Source organism: Haliotis cracherodii, unplaced genomic scaffold, assembly GCF_022045235.1.
Source record: "Haliotis cracherodii isolate W230 unplaced genomic scaffold, xgHalCrac1.p SCAF_5, whole genome shotgun sequence".
NCBI lineage: Eukaryota > Metazoa > Mollusca > Gastropoda > Lepetellida > Haliotidae > Haliotis > Haliotis cracherodii.
In genome coordinates this window covers 41,909,241-41,922,004 of record NW_027266308.1, presented here as the reverse complement: position 1 = coordinate 41,922,004, position 12,764 = coordinate 41,909,241, and the positions used below count along the sequence as shown (strand labels likewise).

Sequence of the window (12,764 nt, the reverse complement as noted above, 5' to 3'; positions counted from 1 at the left end):
GCAGCAATTGAGGGCTTAAACTCTGAAACAGTTCTCCATGCTTCTATTTTGCTACACATTGGAACTGCATACAACTGACAGAAAATGTAAACATAGTAAACATTATTGTCTTGGTCAACATGACTAGCTGCAAACTCTTACGACAAGTGAAATATGCTTCCATTAGTCCTCTGTACCAGACTTAAAGAAAACAATATTCTAATGCTGTGTACTGAGTTGAACCAGAATCTTGACAAGAAAAGACATAAACATCTAGGCTACTCAACTATGCAGAACTCACTTCTTAAAGTCCTCTGCAAGGTTGGTGTTGAATGCTGAAACTCTAGCTTGCGATCTTTCAGCATCTTTTGATGGTTGGAGAAAATACTTCTTTACTGAGAGTGGAGGCAAGTCTACCAGGAAGGCAACCTAAGCAAAACACATCTGATCCTCTTTAAAATTCACAAAAAGATGCATGCTATTTATCACTGAGTGTGTCATGCATTGCACAAAGGAGAAATACACTTTAAAAAATACCTTTTTTTGTGAGAGAAAACACTTTTTTATCAACATATTCTAAGGATTAAGTATAAACTCCAAAAGTTTGTGTTCCTGAAAATACAAAAGTTGACATTCATAAATTCTCTTCAGCACACTTCTAAATGCATTTCGAAAAACTAAAATTCTAAATTTCAAAACTGTTGTAAGTTCATATTTTTTCATATTTCACAGTAGATTGTGTAATCTAAAACTGTAAACTCAAGACACACTAAAACCTTGCCTCGAATCTGTTGAGATCAATGTTGAAGTCTGAGGTCAGAACTGGGTTAATCTGATGTAGAACAATCCCAAGGTCAGCATCAGTGACGGTGACATCGGGTGACAGTGTTGTTACCCGCACAACCTCTCTGCGACGTGTGGTAAGCGGATTACTGATGATGACAGTCCTGTATAACAACAAACAACTGCTGACAACCACCACATGCTATACATTCCATGCAATGACAAGAAGAAACGAATGATCATATCAAAGTAAATTAAAACGTTTACTGACCGGAACATGTTAGAAGAACCTAAGCAATCTCTTTGCACCTTTAACATATATCAGTAAAATACCGTTGTTGTTTTTGTTTGTTGTTGAACTCCACACTCAGCAATATTCCAGCTATATGATGGCGGTCTGTAAATAATCGAGTGATTGACATCATGAGCATCGATCCACGCAATTGGTATACGATGACATGATCAACCAAGTCAGCAAGCAATACCATCCGATCCCGTTATTCGCCTCTTACAACAAGCATAGTCGCCTTTTACTAAAAGCATGGGTTGCTGAACACCTATTCTACCCCAGATTTTCACGGGTCTAAAGATATACCAACAGTCATTGGACTGTTGTATGATCAACCGACTTCTTGTTTTAGAGTTTAGTTGCATTTGGTTGTAAAGAATCACATCCTGGATAATACAGCAGAACATAGATTCTGAGACAGTTTATTTGACTCAGGGTAAGATATAATGTGCTGACATTGTATTATGTCAAGAAAAGTTTTAAAAAAAATAATTAAACTGTCACTAACCTCTTTTCATTAACTTCGAAGGCATTTCTCATGGGAGGTTCATCAAAATGTTTCCACTCCTCATTCTGAAACAATACACTGAGGAAGTTACAGCTTATTACTCTACCATCATACTGAATGGTTGTTTGTTTGTTGTTTAATGCTGCACTCAGCAATATTCCAGCTATATTACAGAGGCCTATAAATAATTGAGTCAGGACCAGACAATCCAGTGATATATTGTGAGCAAAGATCCACGTCCCCGGGGTAAGATTACACACAATCAACCAAGTCACAGGGCCTGCAAGGCCGTAGTTAACTTTTTTTGACAGGGGGAGCAAATAAGATTATTCATTTTTTGTTCAAGTTACTTTCACAAGGAAAAATGTTTTCTGTAAAAAATCCAGGTGGGCAACTGCACCCCCTGCCCCCTGGCTGGCTACGGCACTGGCCTGACCACCTGATCCAGTTGGTTGACTCTTAGAACCGACATTGGTTGCTGGGGAAATATTCTAGACTCAAAATCAAGATGGTGGTTCATTTTGGTAGACAGAAGCCCAGCTTACATGTGTTTGTTTGTTTGTTGTTTAACGCCGGACTCAGCAATATTCCAGCTATATGACGGCGGTCTGTGAATAATCGAGTCTGGACCAGACAATCCAGTGATTGACATTATGAGCATCGATCCATACAATTGGGATACAATGACATGTATCAACCAAGTCAGTGAGCCTGACCACCCGATCCCGTTAGTCGCCTTTTACGACAAGCATAGTCTCCTTTTACGGCAAGCATGGGTTGCTAAAGACCTATTCTACCCCAGATCTTCACGGGTCCAGCTTACATGTGAGGGTCATGAGTGAGTGAGTGAGTTGGGTTGAACGCCGCTTTTAACAGTATTCCAGTTATATCACGGCGTGTCAGCTTAATGTGGGAGGAAAGCCCAAAGTGATGCAGGTCTCAGACGCTTACCACTTGGGTGAAACCCACCAGCAAGGTATGGTGCTGGCAAACCTTGAAACATAATCGGGGCGAACCAGGATTCGAAGTGAGGGTCATGAGAGACTGTACCTATATTTTCCAAAATCTGGATCATGTATATGTAAGTGGATAAAAACGGCTGTAGGCTGTAGTCAATACTGTATTCGCTGTATTAAATGCCCAGGGTTTTTCCAAAATCAACAAAATACAGACACTTGTCTAAACCAAACATAAGTTAAACTTGATGTCGGAGAACAAACTCAGTTCACATGTCAATGAAACGTTTGTGACATGCTACTTCCGGTGTTGTCATGCCATCCATATTTTCTTACTGTTGTACTTTCTGTACAAACGGTGCATGCTAATACTGCTGCCTGCTACCAGTGTCTGAAATAACCGCCTGTTTCTGTTGGACTGCAGAAAATTTTCCTTCACCTGCCCAACTGTCTGGCAGATAATTGTAAAACTACTCACGTATTCAGTTTTATCATAACTCCTTGGAAATTCTCAATTGATTGTTTGCATTATTTTAAATGAATCAAGACACAATAGATGCGATGTGTCTCTATTTTTTTGGCAATTATTTCAATATTTATGTCTAACAGGTAACTTTGAGGTGAGGTGAGGTGAGGTGAGGTGAAATGGGGTTTAACGTTGCGTCCATGATTATTGCACTTATATAGCGACGTGCATGTACGTGTGTGTGTTTGTGTGGCTGCTTGTACTAGTCCGGAATGATGCCGATTTATAGTGCTAGCTCACTGAGATACCATGCCGCAGTTTAACATGAATACCCCACTCAGACACAGTATACTGACTCCCAGCCGACCAGTCCTTGTTTTAGCCCCTAAATTCCGAGCGCCAGACAGGGTAACAACAAGTACCATCTTTTAACGTCTTTTGGTATGACGCGGCCGGGGATCAAACCCCGGACCTTCCCCTCTCCGGGCGGACGCTCTACCATTAGACCACGGAGGCTGTCAGGTAACTTTGAAGAAGGGCAGGCAGCACTTATGGGTCATCTGCCCTACGGTCTTGTTGGGTTTTGAAATTATTTCCAACACTGCCTGTTACTCACTGGCTTGATGTGAGAAGTGATGGCCCCCTCTTCCAATGGTCCATCGGTCATTAGGATGGTGGTGACAGCTCCTATCATGGCATCAGCCTGTTCCATGGCATTCAGTAAGCTACAAGTTGAAGACGTATACAATTGCATTCAAGTAGCTTTTCACATATCTTATAATCTATAAATTTTCTTGCAACTTATCTTATAAACCTATTGTGATGTCATCCTATTGTTCATCAGGTTTCTTCAAATTGTGGAAACAGCTGGTAACAATGCTAGTACTTCTTGCATTTAGATGGTTCATACACTAGTTAAAACACTTCTCAGTGTTGTTTGAAAACATAAAACCTTGAGGTCTTGAAACTCAGGCTTTCCCTCGCTCACTTTTTTACATTTTCAACCAAAAGTTGTGTTTTAACAATAACATGAGGCTAAAACAAACAACAGTCTTGGTTCTCAGGCACCAACCTCATCATCATAAGGTCCGCCACACGTTTTGTTTTTATTTCAATTTTCCAAAAAAAATTCCTAAAACTTAAAAACAATGCAATCCAATATGGCATGCAGTTACTTCCCTTTAAATGCACACTGCTCTGCTGCTTTACTGCGCATCTTGTGTTATGGTCATGGCGGCAATAGGAGTTTGCATGCTTGTTTATGTAGGGAGGCACTTTCCCAGGTTGATGGTACACAACTGTTTATTTGGTTACATACTAGTTTGAACAAGTGAAAAAAAACAAAAAACAATCAACACACAATCAGTCAAGTCACAGAGCATGATCACCCAATCAACTGACCACCCAATCAACACACAATCAGTCAAGTCACAGAGCCTGACCACCCAATCAACACACAGAGCCTGTCCATCAAATTTACACAGAGCCTGACCACCCAGTCAACACACAGAGCCTGACCACCCAATCAACACACAGAGCCTGACCACCCAATCAACACACAGAGCCTGACCACCCAATTAACATACAGAGCCTGACCACCCAATCAACACACAGAGCCTGACCACCCAATCAACACACAGAGCCTGACCACCCAATCAACATACAGAGCCTGACAAGCTAGGGAACACACAGAGCCTGACCACCCAATCAGTCAAGTCACAGAGCCTGACCACCAAATGAACACACAACAGTCAAGTCACAGAGCCTGACCACCCAATCAACACACAGAGCCTGACCACCCAATCAACACACAGAGCCTGACCACCCAATCAACACACAGAGCCTGACTACCCAATCAACACACAGAGCCTGACCACCCAGTCAATACACAGAGCCTGACCACCCAATCAACACACAGAGCCTGACCACCCAATCCAAGTTAGTCGCTTTCAGGACCTTCAGGCGCTGGGCCAACTGTAACCCAATTTCCATGAAGGTAAAGTGACTATAAACCTATTGTGGAATTACATTTGTGCATAATCCTTAGTGACTGCTGAAGAGGATGTCCCAGTGATGGCATCATGGTGCTGGAAGTGACCATTGGCTCTCCTTGTGGACACGAGGACGGAGAACCGCTCACGTAGAAATGTCACCACCGCTGTCTTATGCCTCCTGACGGCTCGGACATAACACAGGGTGTACCATATGTCAAGTAACCTGAAACATAGAAGAGATCTTACAGTAACACAGGGTGTACCATATGTCAAGTAACCTGAAACATAGAGAGATCTTACAGTAACACAGGGTGTACCATATGTCAAGTAACCTGAAACATAGAGAGGTCTTACAGTAACACAGGGTGTACCATATGTCAAGTAACTTGAAACATGGAGAGATCTTACAGTAACACAGGGTGTACCATATGTCAAGTAACCTGAAACATAGAGAGATCTTACAGTAAAACAGGGTGTACCATATGTCAAGTAATCTGAAACAGAGAGATCTTGCAGTAACACAGGGTGTACCATATGTCAAATAACCTGAAACATAGAGAGATCTTACAGTAACACAGGGTGTACCATATGTCAAGTAACCTGAAACATAGAGAGATCTTACAGTAAAACAGGGTGTACCATATGTCAAGTAACCTGAAACATAGAGAGATCTTACAGTAACACAGGGTTTACCATATGTCAAGTAACCTGAAACAGAGAGATCTTGCAGTAACACAGGGTGTACCATATGTCAAATAACCTGAAACATAGAGAGATCTTACAGTAACGCAGGGTGTACCATATGTCAAGTAACCTGAAACATAGAGAGATCTTACAGTAACACAGGGTTTACCATATGTCAAGTAACCTGAAACATAGAGAGATCTTACAGTAAAACAGGGTGTACCATATGTCAAGTAACCTGAAACAGAGAGATCTTGCAGTAACACAGGGTGTACCATATGTCAAGTAACCTGAAACAGAGAGATCTTACAGTAACGCAGGGTGTACCATATGTCAAGTAACCTGAAACATAGAGAGATCTTACAGTAACACAGGGTGTACCATATGTCAAGTAACCTGAAACATAGAAGAGATCTTACAGTAACACAGGGTGTACCATATGTCAAGTAACCTGAAACATAGAGAGATCTAACAGTAACACAGGGTGTACCATATGTCAAGTAACCTGAAACATAGAGAGATCTTACAGTAACACAGGGTGTACCATATGTCAAGTAACCCGAAACATAGAAGAGATCTTACAGTAACACAGGGTGTACCATTTCAAGTAACCTGAAACATAGAGAGATCTTACAGTAACACAGGGTGTGCCATATGTCAAGTAACCTGAAACATAGAGAGATCTTACAGTAACACAGGGTGTGCCATATGTCAAGTAACCTGAAACATAGAGAGATCTTACAGTAACACAGGGTGTGCCATATGTCAAGTAACCTGAAACATAGAGAGATCTTACAGTAACACAGGGTGTACCATATGTCAAGTAACCTGAAACATAGAGAGATCTTACAGTAACACAGGGTGTGCCATATGTCAAGTAACCTGAAACATAGAGAGATCTTACAGTAACACAGGGTGTGCCATATGTCAAGTAACCTGAAACATATATTTCGGTATATGTTTAATGGTTAAATATGGTTAAATGACATCACTTTCGGGTTTAGGACAACAATCCAGTCTGGTGACCTTGACCTTTAATACACGTAGCTAAAAATCATACCAATTCAATGCCCCGCACTAAAGATGCTATGTTCCTCTTGATTTATCATGGACATACCACATATTTGAATGTATGCCACTGAAAGTGAAGCTGACCTTCAATCTGAGTGAAAAGTATTTCTAGAACATTGCAAAGGGCTTGCCAAGCATATAAACTAAATATGATGTCCTCAGGTGGAATTCAATGTCATTATGAAAACATAGCATTTGCTCCTCACTGAAGGCAGGTTACAGTGACCTACTATTGATATTATAAGATTATCATCCCTTGTCATACATAAGTATTCAAATGATACAACCACTACATGCATAAATTTTTTTTAAAAAAGACAGAGAGAGAATATTCGGCTCATTTTGTCCAATAACATGTCAATCTCACTGAGTCAACTGATATTTTTATGAGTGGCGTAGCATTTTCATACTGATTTTAGCCTGAAACTAAATTGTGTGTTTACTCAAAAACATATATCTCCCCTGTCTATTTTACTATCCATTAGTTGAAATTGTAACGGTAAATGTGCTTGCAAATATGAAAAACAATAATAGCAAATCTTAGCCTGTAAAGATCATGCTTCAAGCTGATATATTCATTAGCTGTAGAGTTTTAGAATTGAAAAATATGAAAAGGCAACAGTGGAGCATGTGGTCATTGCACGTGTAGTGTCTTGCAAGAAATGCATTAGCATATGAGTAATGTCACTGAAACAAAGCCAAGAGTTGTTGAAATTAAGGCCATGAAAATATAATAACAAAATATAATTTCAAAAAATTTCAAAAAGGCTCCAGTTACGCTGATGAGCATGGCTTATGGTGCAGAAATGAACCTATCTTCGTTTGAGACTAAGTCGAAATTGTTTCCATGAAAACATAATTTTTTTATTTTATTTTAAATTTCAAAATAGAAAAAGGCACCAGTTAAGCTCATGAGCAATGCATATGGCACGTTTAAAAAACCCAACATTGAACAGTTTTCAAGTTATGGCTCGAATAGGACGGGAACGCCGACACTAACGCCAAAAGGAAGAGAGACATAAAAAAGAGCATTGGTGTCATCGTGACGGACTGCAAATTTTAGCAGTACCTAACTCCTAGCCTAAGTCATAAAATAATCCAGTTTAATATCTTCCCTGAGGTATTACTAAAATATATAACATGTACATTAAAACAACAGTAATTTCAAACATAATGTAAGCTTATCATGACAACCCAAGTATGAATGATGAATACCTGATCTTGGCCTGCAGGACACGGGTGATGTGCTTGTACAAGGGTCTGGATGTGAAGTACCCTGACCAGTACTGGTCACTGCGGTCAGTGTAGGGGAAGAAGTCGCCACTGAGGGATGGGAAGGGGGATTCGTGGGTGAAGTGAGGCTTGTCCTTCTCCAGGGCTGAGAAATAGTCACTCAAGGTTCCAAACTCTATCTGCAGTCAATGACATACACAGTCAAACATCTTGTCCCAAGGTCATATATATTCCTTCTTTCCCATGATCTCAACTTTCACCCGTCCCAAATGCATTTTATATTTTTAACATTACTAAGTAACAACCAATTGAAGTCAAAATTTGTTTTTGCCCCAGATTCCAACCTAATTTAACACACTATGCACTTCATAGTGTGACAGATTGGCAGGGGAACCTAGACGAGGTCATCATAGACTGCATCTGTTTCCAGCAGCAGGGTGGGGCCAGAAGATATAGAGAATCTCACCCGAGTGTCTTTTGATATCAAATATATCAACACGAGTTGATAAAAGTGGAAAAATTCTGAGGCTTGCCGAGGATTTTTGCCACTTTTATCAACGAGTTTTGATATATTTGATATCAAAAGACACGAGGGTGAGATTTTATTTATCATCTTACATCATTCTTCCAACTTTTTCAATTTGTAGACAGTAATTAGAAGTGTCTTCAGTGTAAAAAGTACTGCTAACAGCTTCAGTAGCAGAGCCATAAGTGATGTCATTTGATTGTGATGTCATGGGAACCAGTGATGTCACAATGGTCTGCAAAGCATTGTGATGTAATTTCAATCCAAGCGATATCTCCTGTGGGAGCCAGTTTTGGATGATTAATCAAGTATTGCATTACAATCAAGTTATAACAGATTTGTAACCAATTAAAAACTAATATAAAACATAAAGCCCTCCCTCCCTACATAGTAAGTTTGTGAAAAAGGTCTTGAGAAACGAGGATAGCAGTCATGTGAAATAAATAGTGATTATTAAATATTTGTATCTACTTTTGTTAACCAATGTTGAGAATTTCCATGTTGCAGACGGAAACCATAGCTTACCACTTATTCATGTTCTTTGATGAATTCACTCCAGTGATTGTTACCTAAAACCAATACAGCATCTAACCATGTCTTACCTTGATATGGAAATCAGTCTTGCTGTTCATGAATGTGAACATTTTCTCCAGGTTCGTCAGCTGTTTGTTCCACTCTGATGGTGAGGAGTAACGGAAGTCATCGCCATGGGGCACCAGCAGCACGTTGCTCTTGTACAGGTGAGCTTTCTTCTGTAGCTGCTCCCAGAGTTCCCACGATCTGCCCACGGGTCAGCACACAAGCCACAAGTTATTGGAGGCCGGACATGTCAAGACACATATATGCATCTTCCTGAGGCAAGGGAGTTAACTATCTCTAAAAGTCCAATTTTGACCCTTGCCGAACTGGGCTGGAATTCTGGATTTACATTTTGGCTGTACTAACGAGTCTATGCATAGTCCAATCAAAATTGCATAACGAACTAGACATCCGAACTAGACAACATGGATTTTAGCATACAGATGTGATTTGATGCACTTCGAGGGGTAAGACCCTTTATATTACAATATAGACCTTGACTATCGATCAGATCGTCTTGATTGGGCGCCGCCATTTTGTTTGAAACAAATGCAAGCAATATGTAGGATGATATCTGATTGGTCAATAGGAGGGACATAGAAGGGACATAACTTGTAATAGCCACTGGTGGCACTATGATCGAGCCTGGAAATTCCATCCTAGTTCAGCAAGGGTGGAAACTGGACTTTTATAGTCCGTTAACGCCCTTGCCTCGGGAAGATGCATACATGTGGTCAGACTCAGATTCATGGCATTATCTTTGCCAGGAACCACAGTTTGCTGGTAGGGTTATCTGCTCATCTATTCACATTGAAAGAAATTGTAAACTGAATGGAAGTGTGTGCTGTAATCTGAATGGTTGAAAAATGTTGACAAATGGGATTAGATCCCGGAAATCCTTTGACAGTGGAAGGAATACCTTTCTTGACAAGCATCTTTTTCCCTTAATCCAAGTTTGAAAAATGTGCAATTCATCTTTGAAAAATTGATTAAAACATTAATTAAATACTAAGTTTCATCAATATTGATAAAAACAACATCAAATTAGTCAGTAGTCTCCTCATTCTGCGAACCAGGCGAGTTGAGTTATCAAGCAAGCCTATGGCTTTTTTTGGTTCTGATTGATCGAATCCAAAAAATGAAAAATTGGCACAGGAAGGCTAAAATTCGGCAGCAACATTAATGACTACAAATTAGCATGAACATAGGATTATGATACACAATACTGCCATGAGGCAGCCACAGATTACAGAACAGCAATAGAACTATTTCCTGAATATACAGTAACAAATACATATGCTTAATACATTTGTCTGTAAGTCATTTTCAACCATTGTGGCAAGCAATGGTAAGGAAGTAATTTTTGTTAGTGTGCATCGTTGTGTAAAACAGTATTGGCTTTTAACATGTACAAGTCTCAAGGATAATATCGTTTATCGCCATCTATAAAGCAACCCCGCATGCAAGGCACCCCCGCTTCAAAATCGATGCTAATTTATATACATGTACCCCGTCTATAAAGCACGTCAAGAGTGCATACACAATCCCTACATTTGCAATAAACACGTGTTTGCCTTCCGCCAAAAAAGTACATCGTATGCCTTCAGCGAATTCAGGGAAACGAACAGATCATAACAATTAAACTTGGTCAAGACAAATTTGAAATTTGAGATAAAAAAAACACTAGACATGATGATTTAGCGATTAAATTGTATTTCCTGTTCTGCTAGGCATTGTTTTATATGGAGAGATAACTGTATGTATTTTCTCATAAACTAAGCCGGAAGTAGCAATCAGCTGTACACACGTTTCTCGGAATCTACCGGTGATTCGGTTAAAAATTTATGTTGACAAACAGTAGTCTAACTACAATAAATATGACTTTCAGAGAGACATTCTCTATCCACTTAAGTTTGTTTCAAGGTGTCAATTACGGTAATATGACCGTGGTTGCTTTAAATAATGGTGAGTTGTGCAATCTTCCAATCACTTCACATGATTAGTTTGGGTACTTCAGTACAGATTTGTTGACATTGTATTTACGGTGTTATGTGCTGACAGTAATATCTTTGTGTTGGGGAAAAACATCAAACCTCTTCAACCCAGTGTATAAGACAACCCACTTGAAAGCCCCCTAACTCTATTAACTAAAATCTCGCCTTATACACAGTGATATATGGTAGTATGTTTTGTACCATTGTATTTGTGTTCAAATCCAACCATCAATAATGTTAAATGATTTAAGGCAGAGGAGGCAGTTATGTCAGAAATGATCTAATTGATGTAAAAACTTACAGTTGTTCCACGTTGGTGTCTGAAACATCGTCAGGCTCGATGGGCTTCTTGCCACGCAGACACTTGGTCCGGTCAAAGTCAAACTTGCAGCACACGTGGGGCTCTGGGCCACAGGAGTACATGATGCTGTAGCTGAGGAAGGGCATGACGTGGCAGAACAGGTCACTCTCCACACCCGAGGCTGGTCACAGAACAGTGGACATAAGGTGGGTCTACTATGTATACTCACCGCCAAAGAAGCGTGAACCATAAAAACATATATAAAGTATGTACTTTAAGAAGAGATGTTTCCAATGGGTACCAATTAATGACAAAACTAACAATCAGTCAAGTGTTACCACAGTGGTTTTATTCCTATCACGATATGCTGCATGTAATATCCAAACTTTACACACTATTCCTGCACAGGAAAAATGGAGATCTCAAGTCATGGGTCTATGATGTCACAAGTGATGCGTTCGTGAGCGTTGGCTCACACAACACACCAGTGCGTTCATTTTTGCATGGAGCCAATTTAATATCTCTTTCATACATTTACCAACATGCTTGGTGTTCACATTTCTTTTGTCAGTGGGGGCGGTCGGGTAGCCCAGTGGTTAAAGCGTTTGCTCGTCACGCCGAAGACCCGGGTTCAATTCCCGACATGGGTACAATGTGTGAAGCCCATTTCTGGTGTCCCCTGCCGTGATATTGCTGGAATATTGCTAAAAGCGGCGTAAAACCATACTCACTCACTGAATTTTGGCAGTGAGTATATAATCCCGTACCATGCTCCCACTATTCAGTTTTGCTTTACAACGGCAAAATAATATCAAATAATAGTACAATAAAGAAGTTGTTATCCATAAATTGTGTCTACTGTGTTATTCATCAACAAGAAATGCCTATCAACAATTCAGTTACCGGGTGTAATGGACACCAGTTCTAAACCAGTTTTAGTTCCCATCTTACCTCCCAGTTTTTCTTTATGAAATGAAAGGAACACCTGCTGAATGTATTATCGACTTATCTCCCCTGACGCTTGTATCATACAATGACATGTAGCGCCACCTACCCCATGCTTGCCTCCAGTGAAACTCCAGGTTGCGTCCTGCCGCTAGATGCTTCTTGACGGAGTAGTGGACTCGCTGTATCACCAGATTCTCTATCCCAGAGTTCTTCATCAGGTACGGCATTGTAGGGGAGTATCCAAACTGATCTATGGACCAGCCAGTCTTGGCCTCGACACCTGCACCAGAACAAAAACTTGTCATGAAGTGGGTGAGGAATACGGGTCAACATTTCAGGAACGGCAGCTTATACACGTTATGTTATATACATCGACTCAACCACTTCAAGTCTTCACAAATGATACTGGCAGTTTGTGTTGAAGTCAGATACCAAACTTATCTGTCCTTTACT

At 40.2% G+C, this 12,764-nt stretch overlaps 1 protein-coding gene across 1 annotated transcript in view; it reads right to left on the bottom strand.

The window, feature by feature from the left end:
• The window catches only part of LOC139443932 (alpha-mannosidase 2-like), a 38,972-nt gene that overhangs the window by 17,599 nt on the left and 8,609 nt on the right, over positions 1-12,764 (bottom strand). The window contains exons 7-15 of the mRNA XM_071224819.1: positions 12,418-12,591; positions 11,364-11,544; positions 9,092-9,269; positions 7,946-8,142; positions 5,010-5,198; positions 3,598-3,706; positions 1,560-1,624; positions 761-926; positions 281-408 (exon numbers count right to left, since the gene is read on the bottom strand). Coding sequence (XP_071080920.1) covers positions 281-408; positions 761-926; positions 1,560-1,624; positions 3,598-3,706; positions 5,010-5,198; positions 7,946-8,142; positions 9,092-9,269; positions 11,364-11,544; positions 12,418-12,591 — 1,387 coding nt within the window. The remainder of the gene's footprint in view (positions 1-280; positions 409-760; positions 927-1,559; positions 1,625-3,597; positions 3,707-5,009; positions 5,199-7,945; positions 8,143-9,091; positions 9,270-11,363; positions 11,545-12,417; positions 12,592-12,764) is intronic.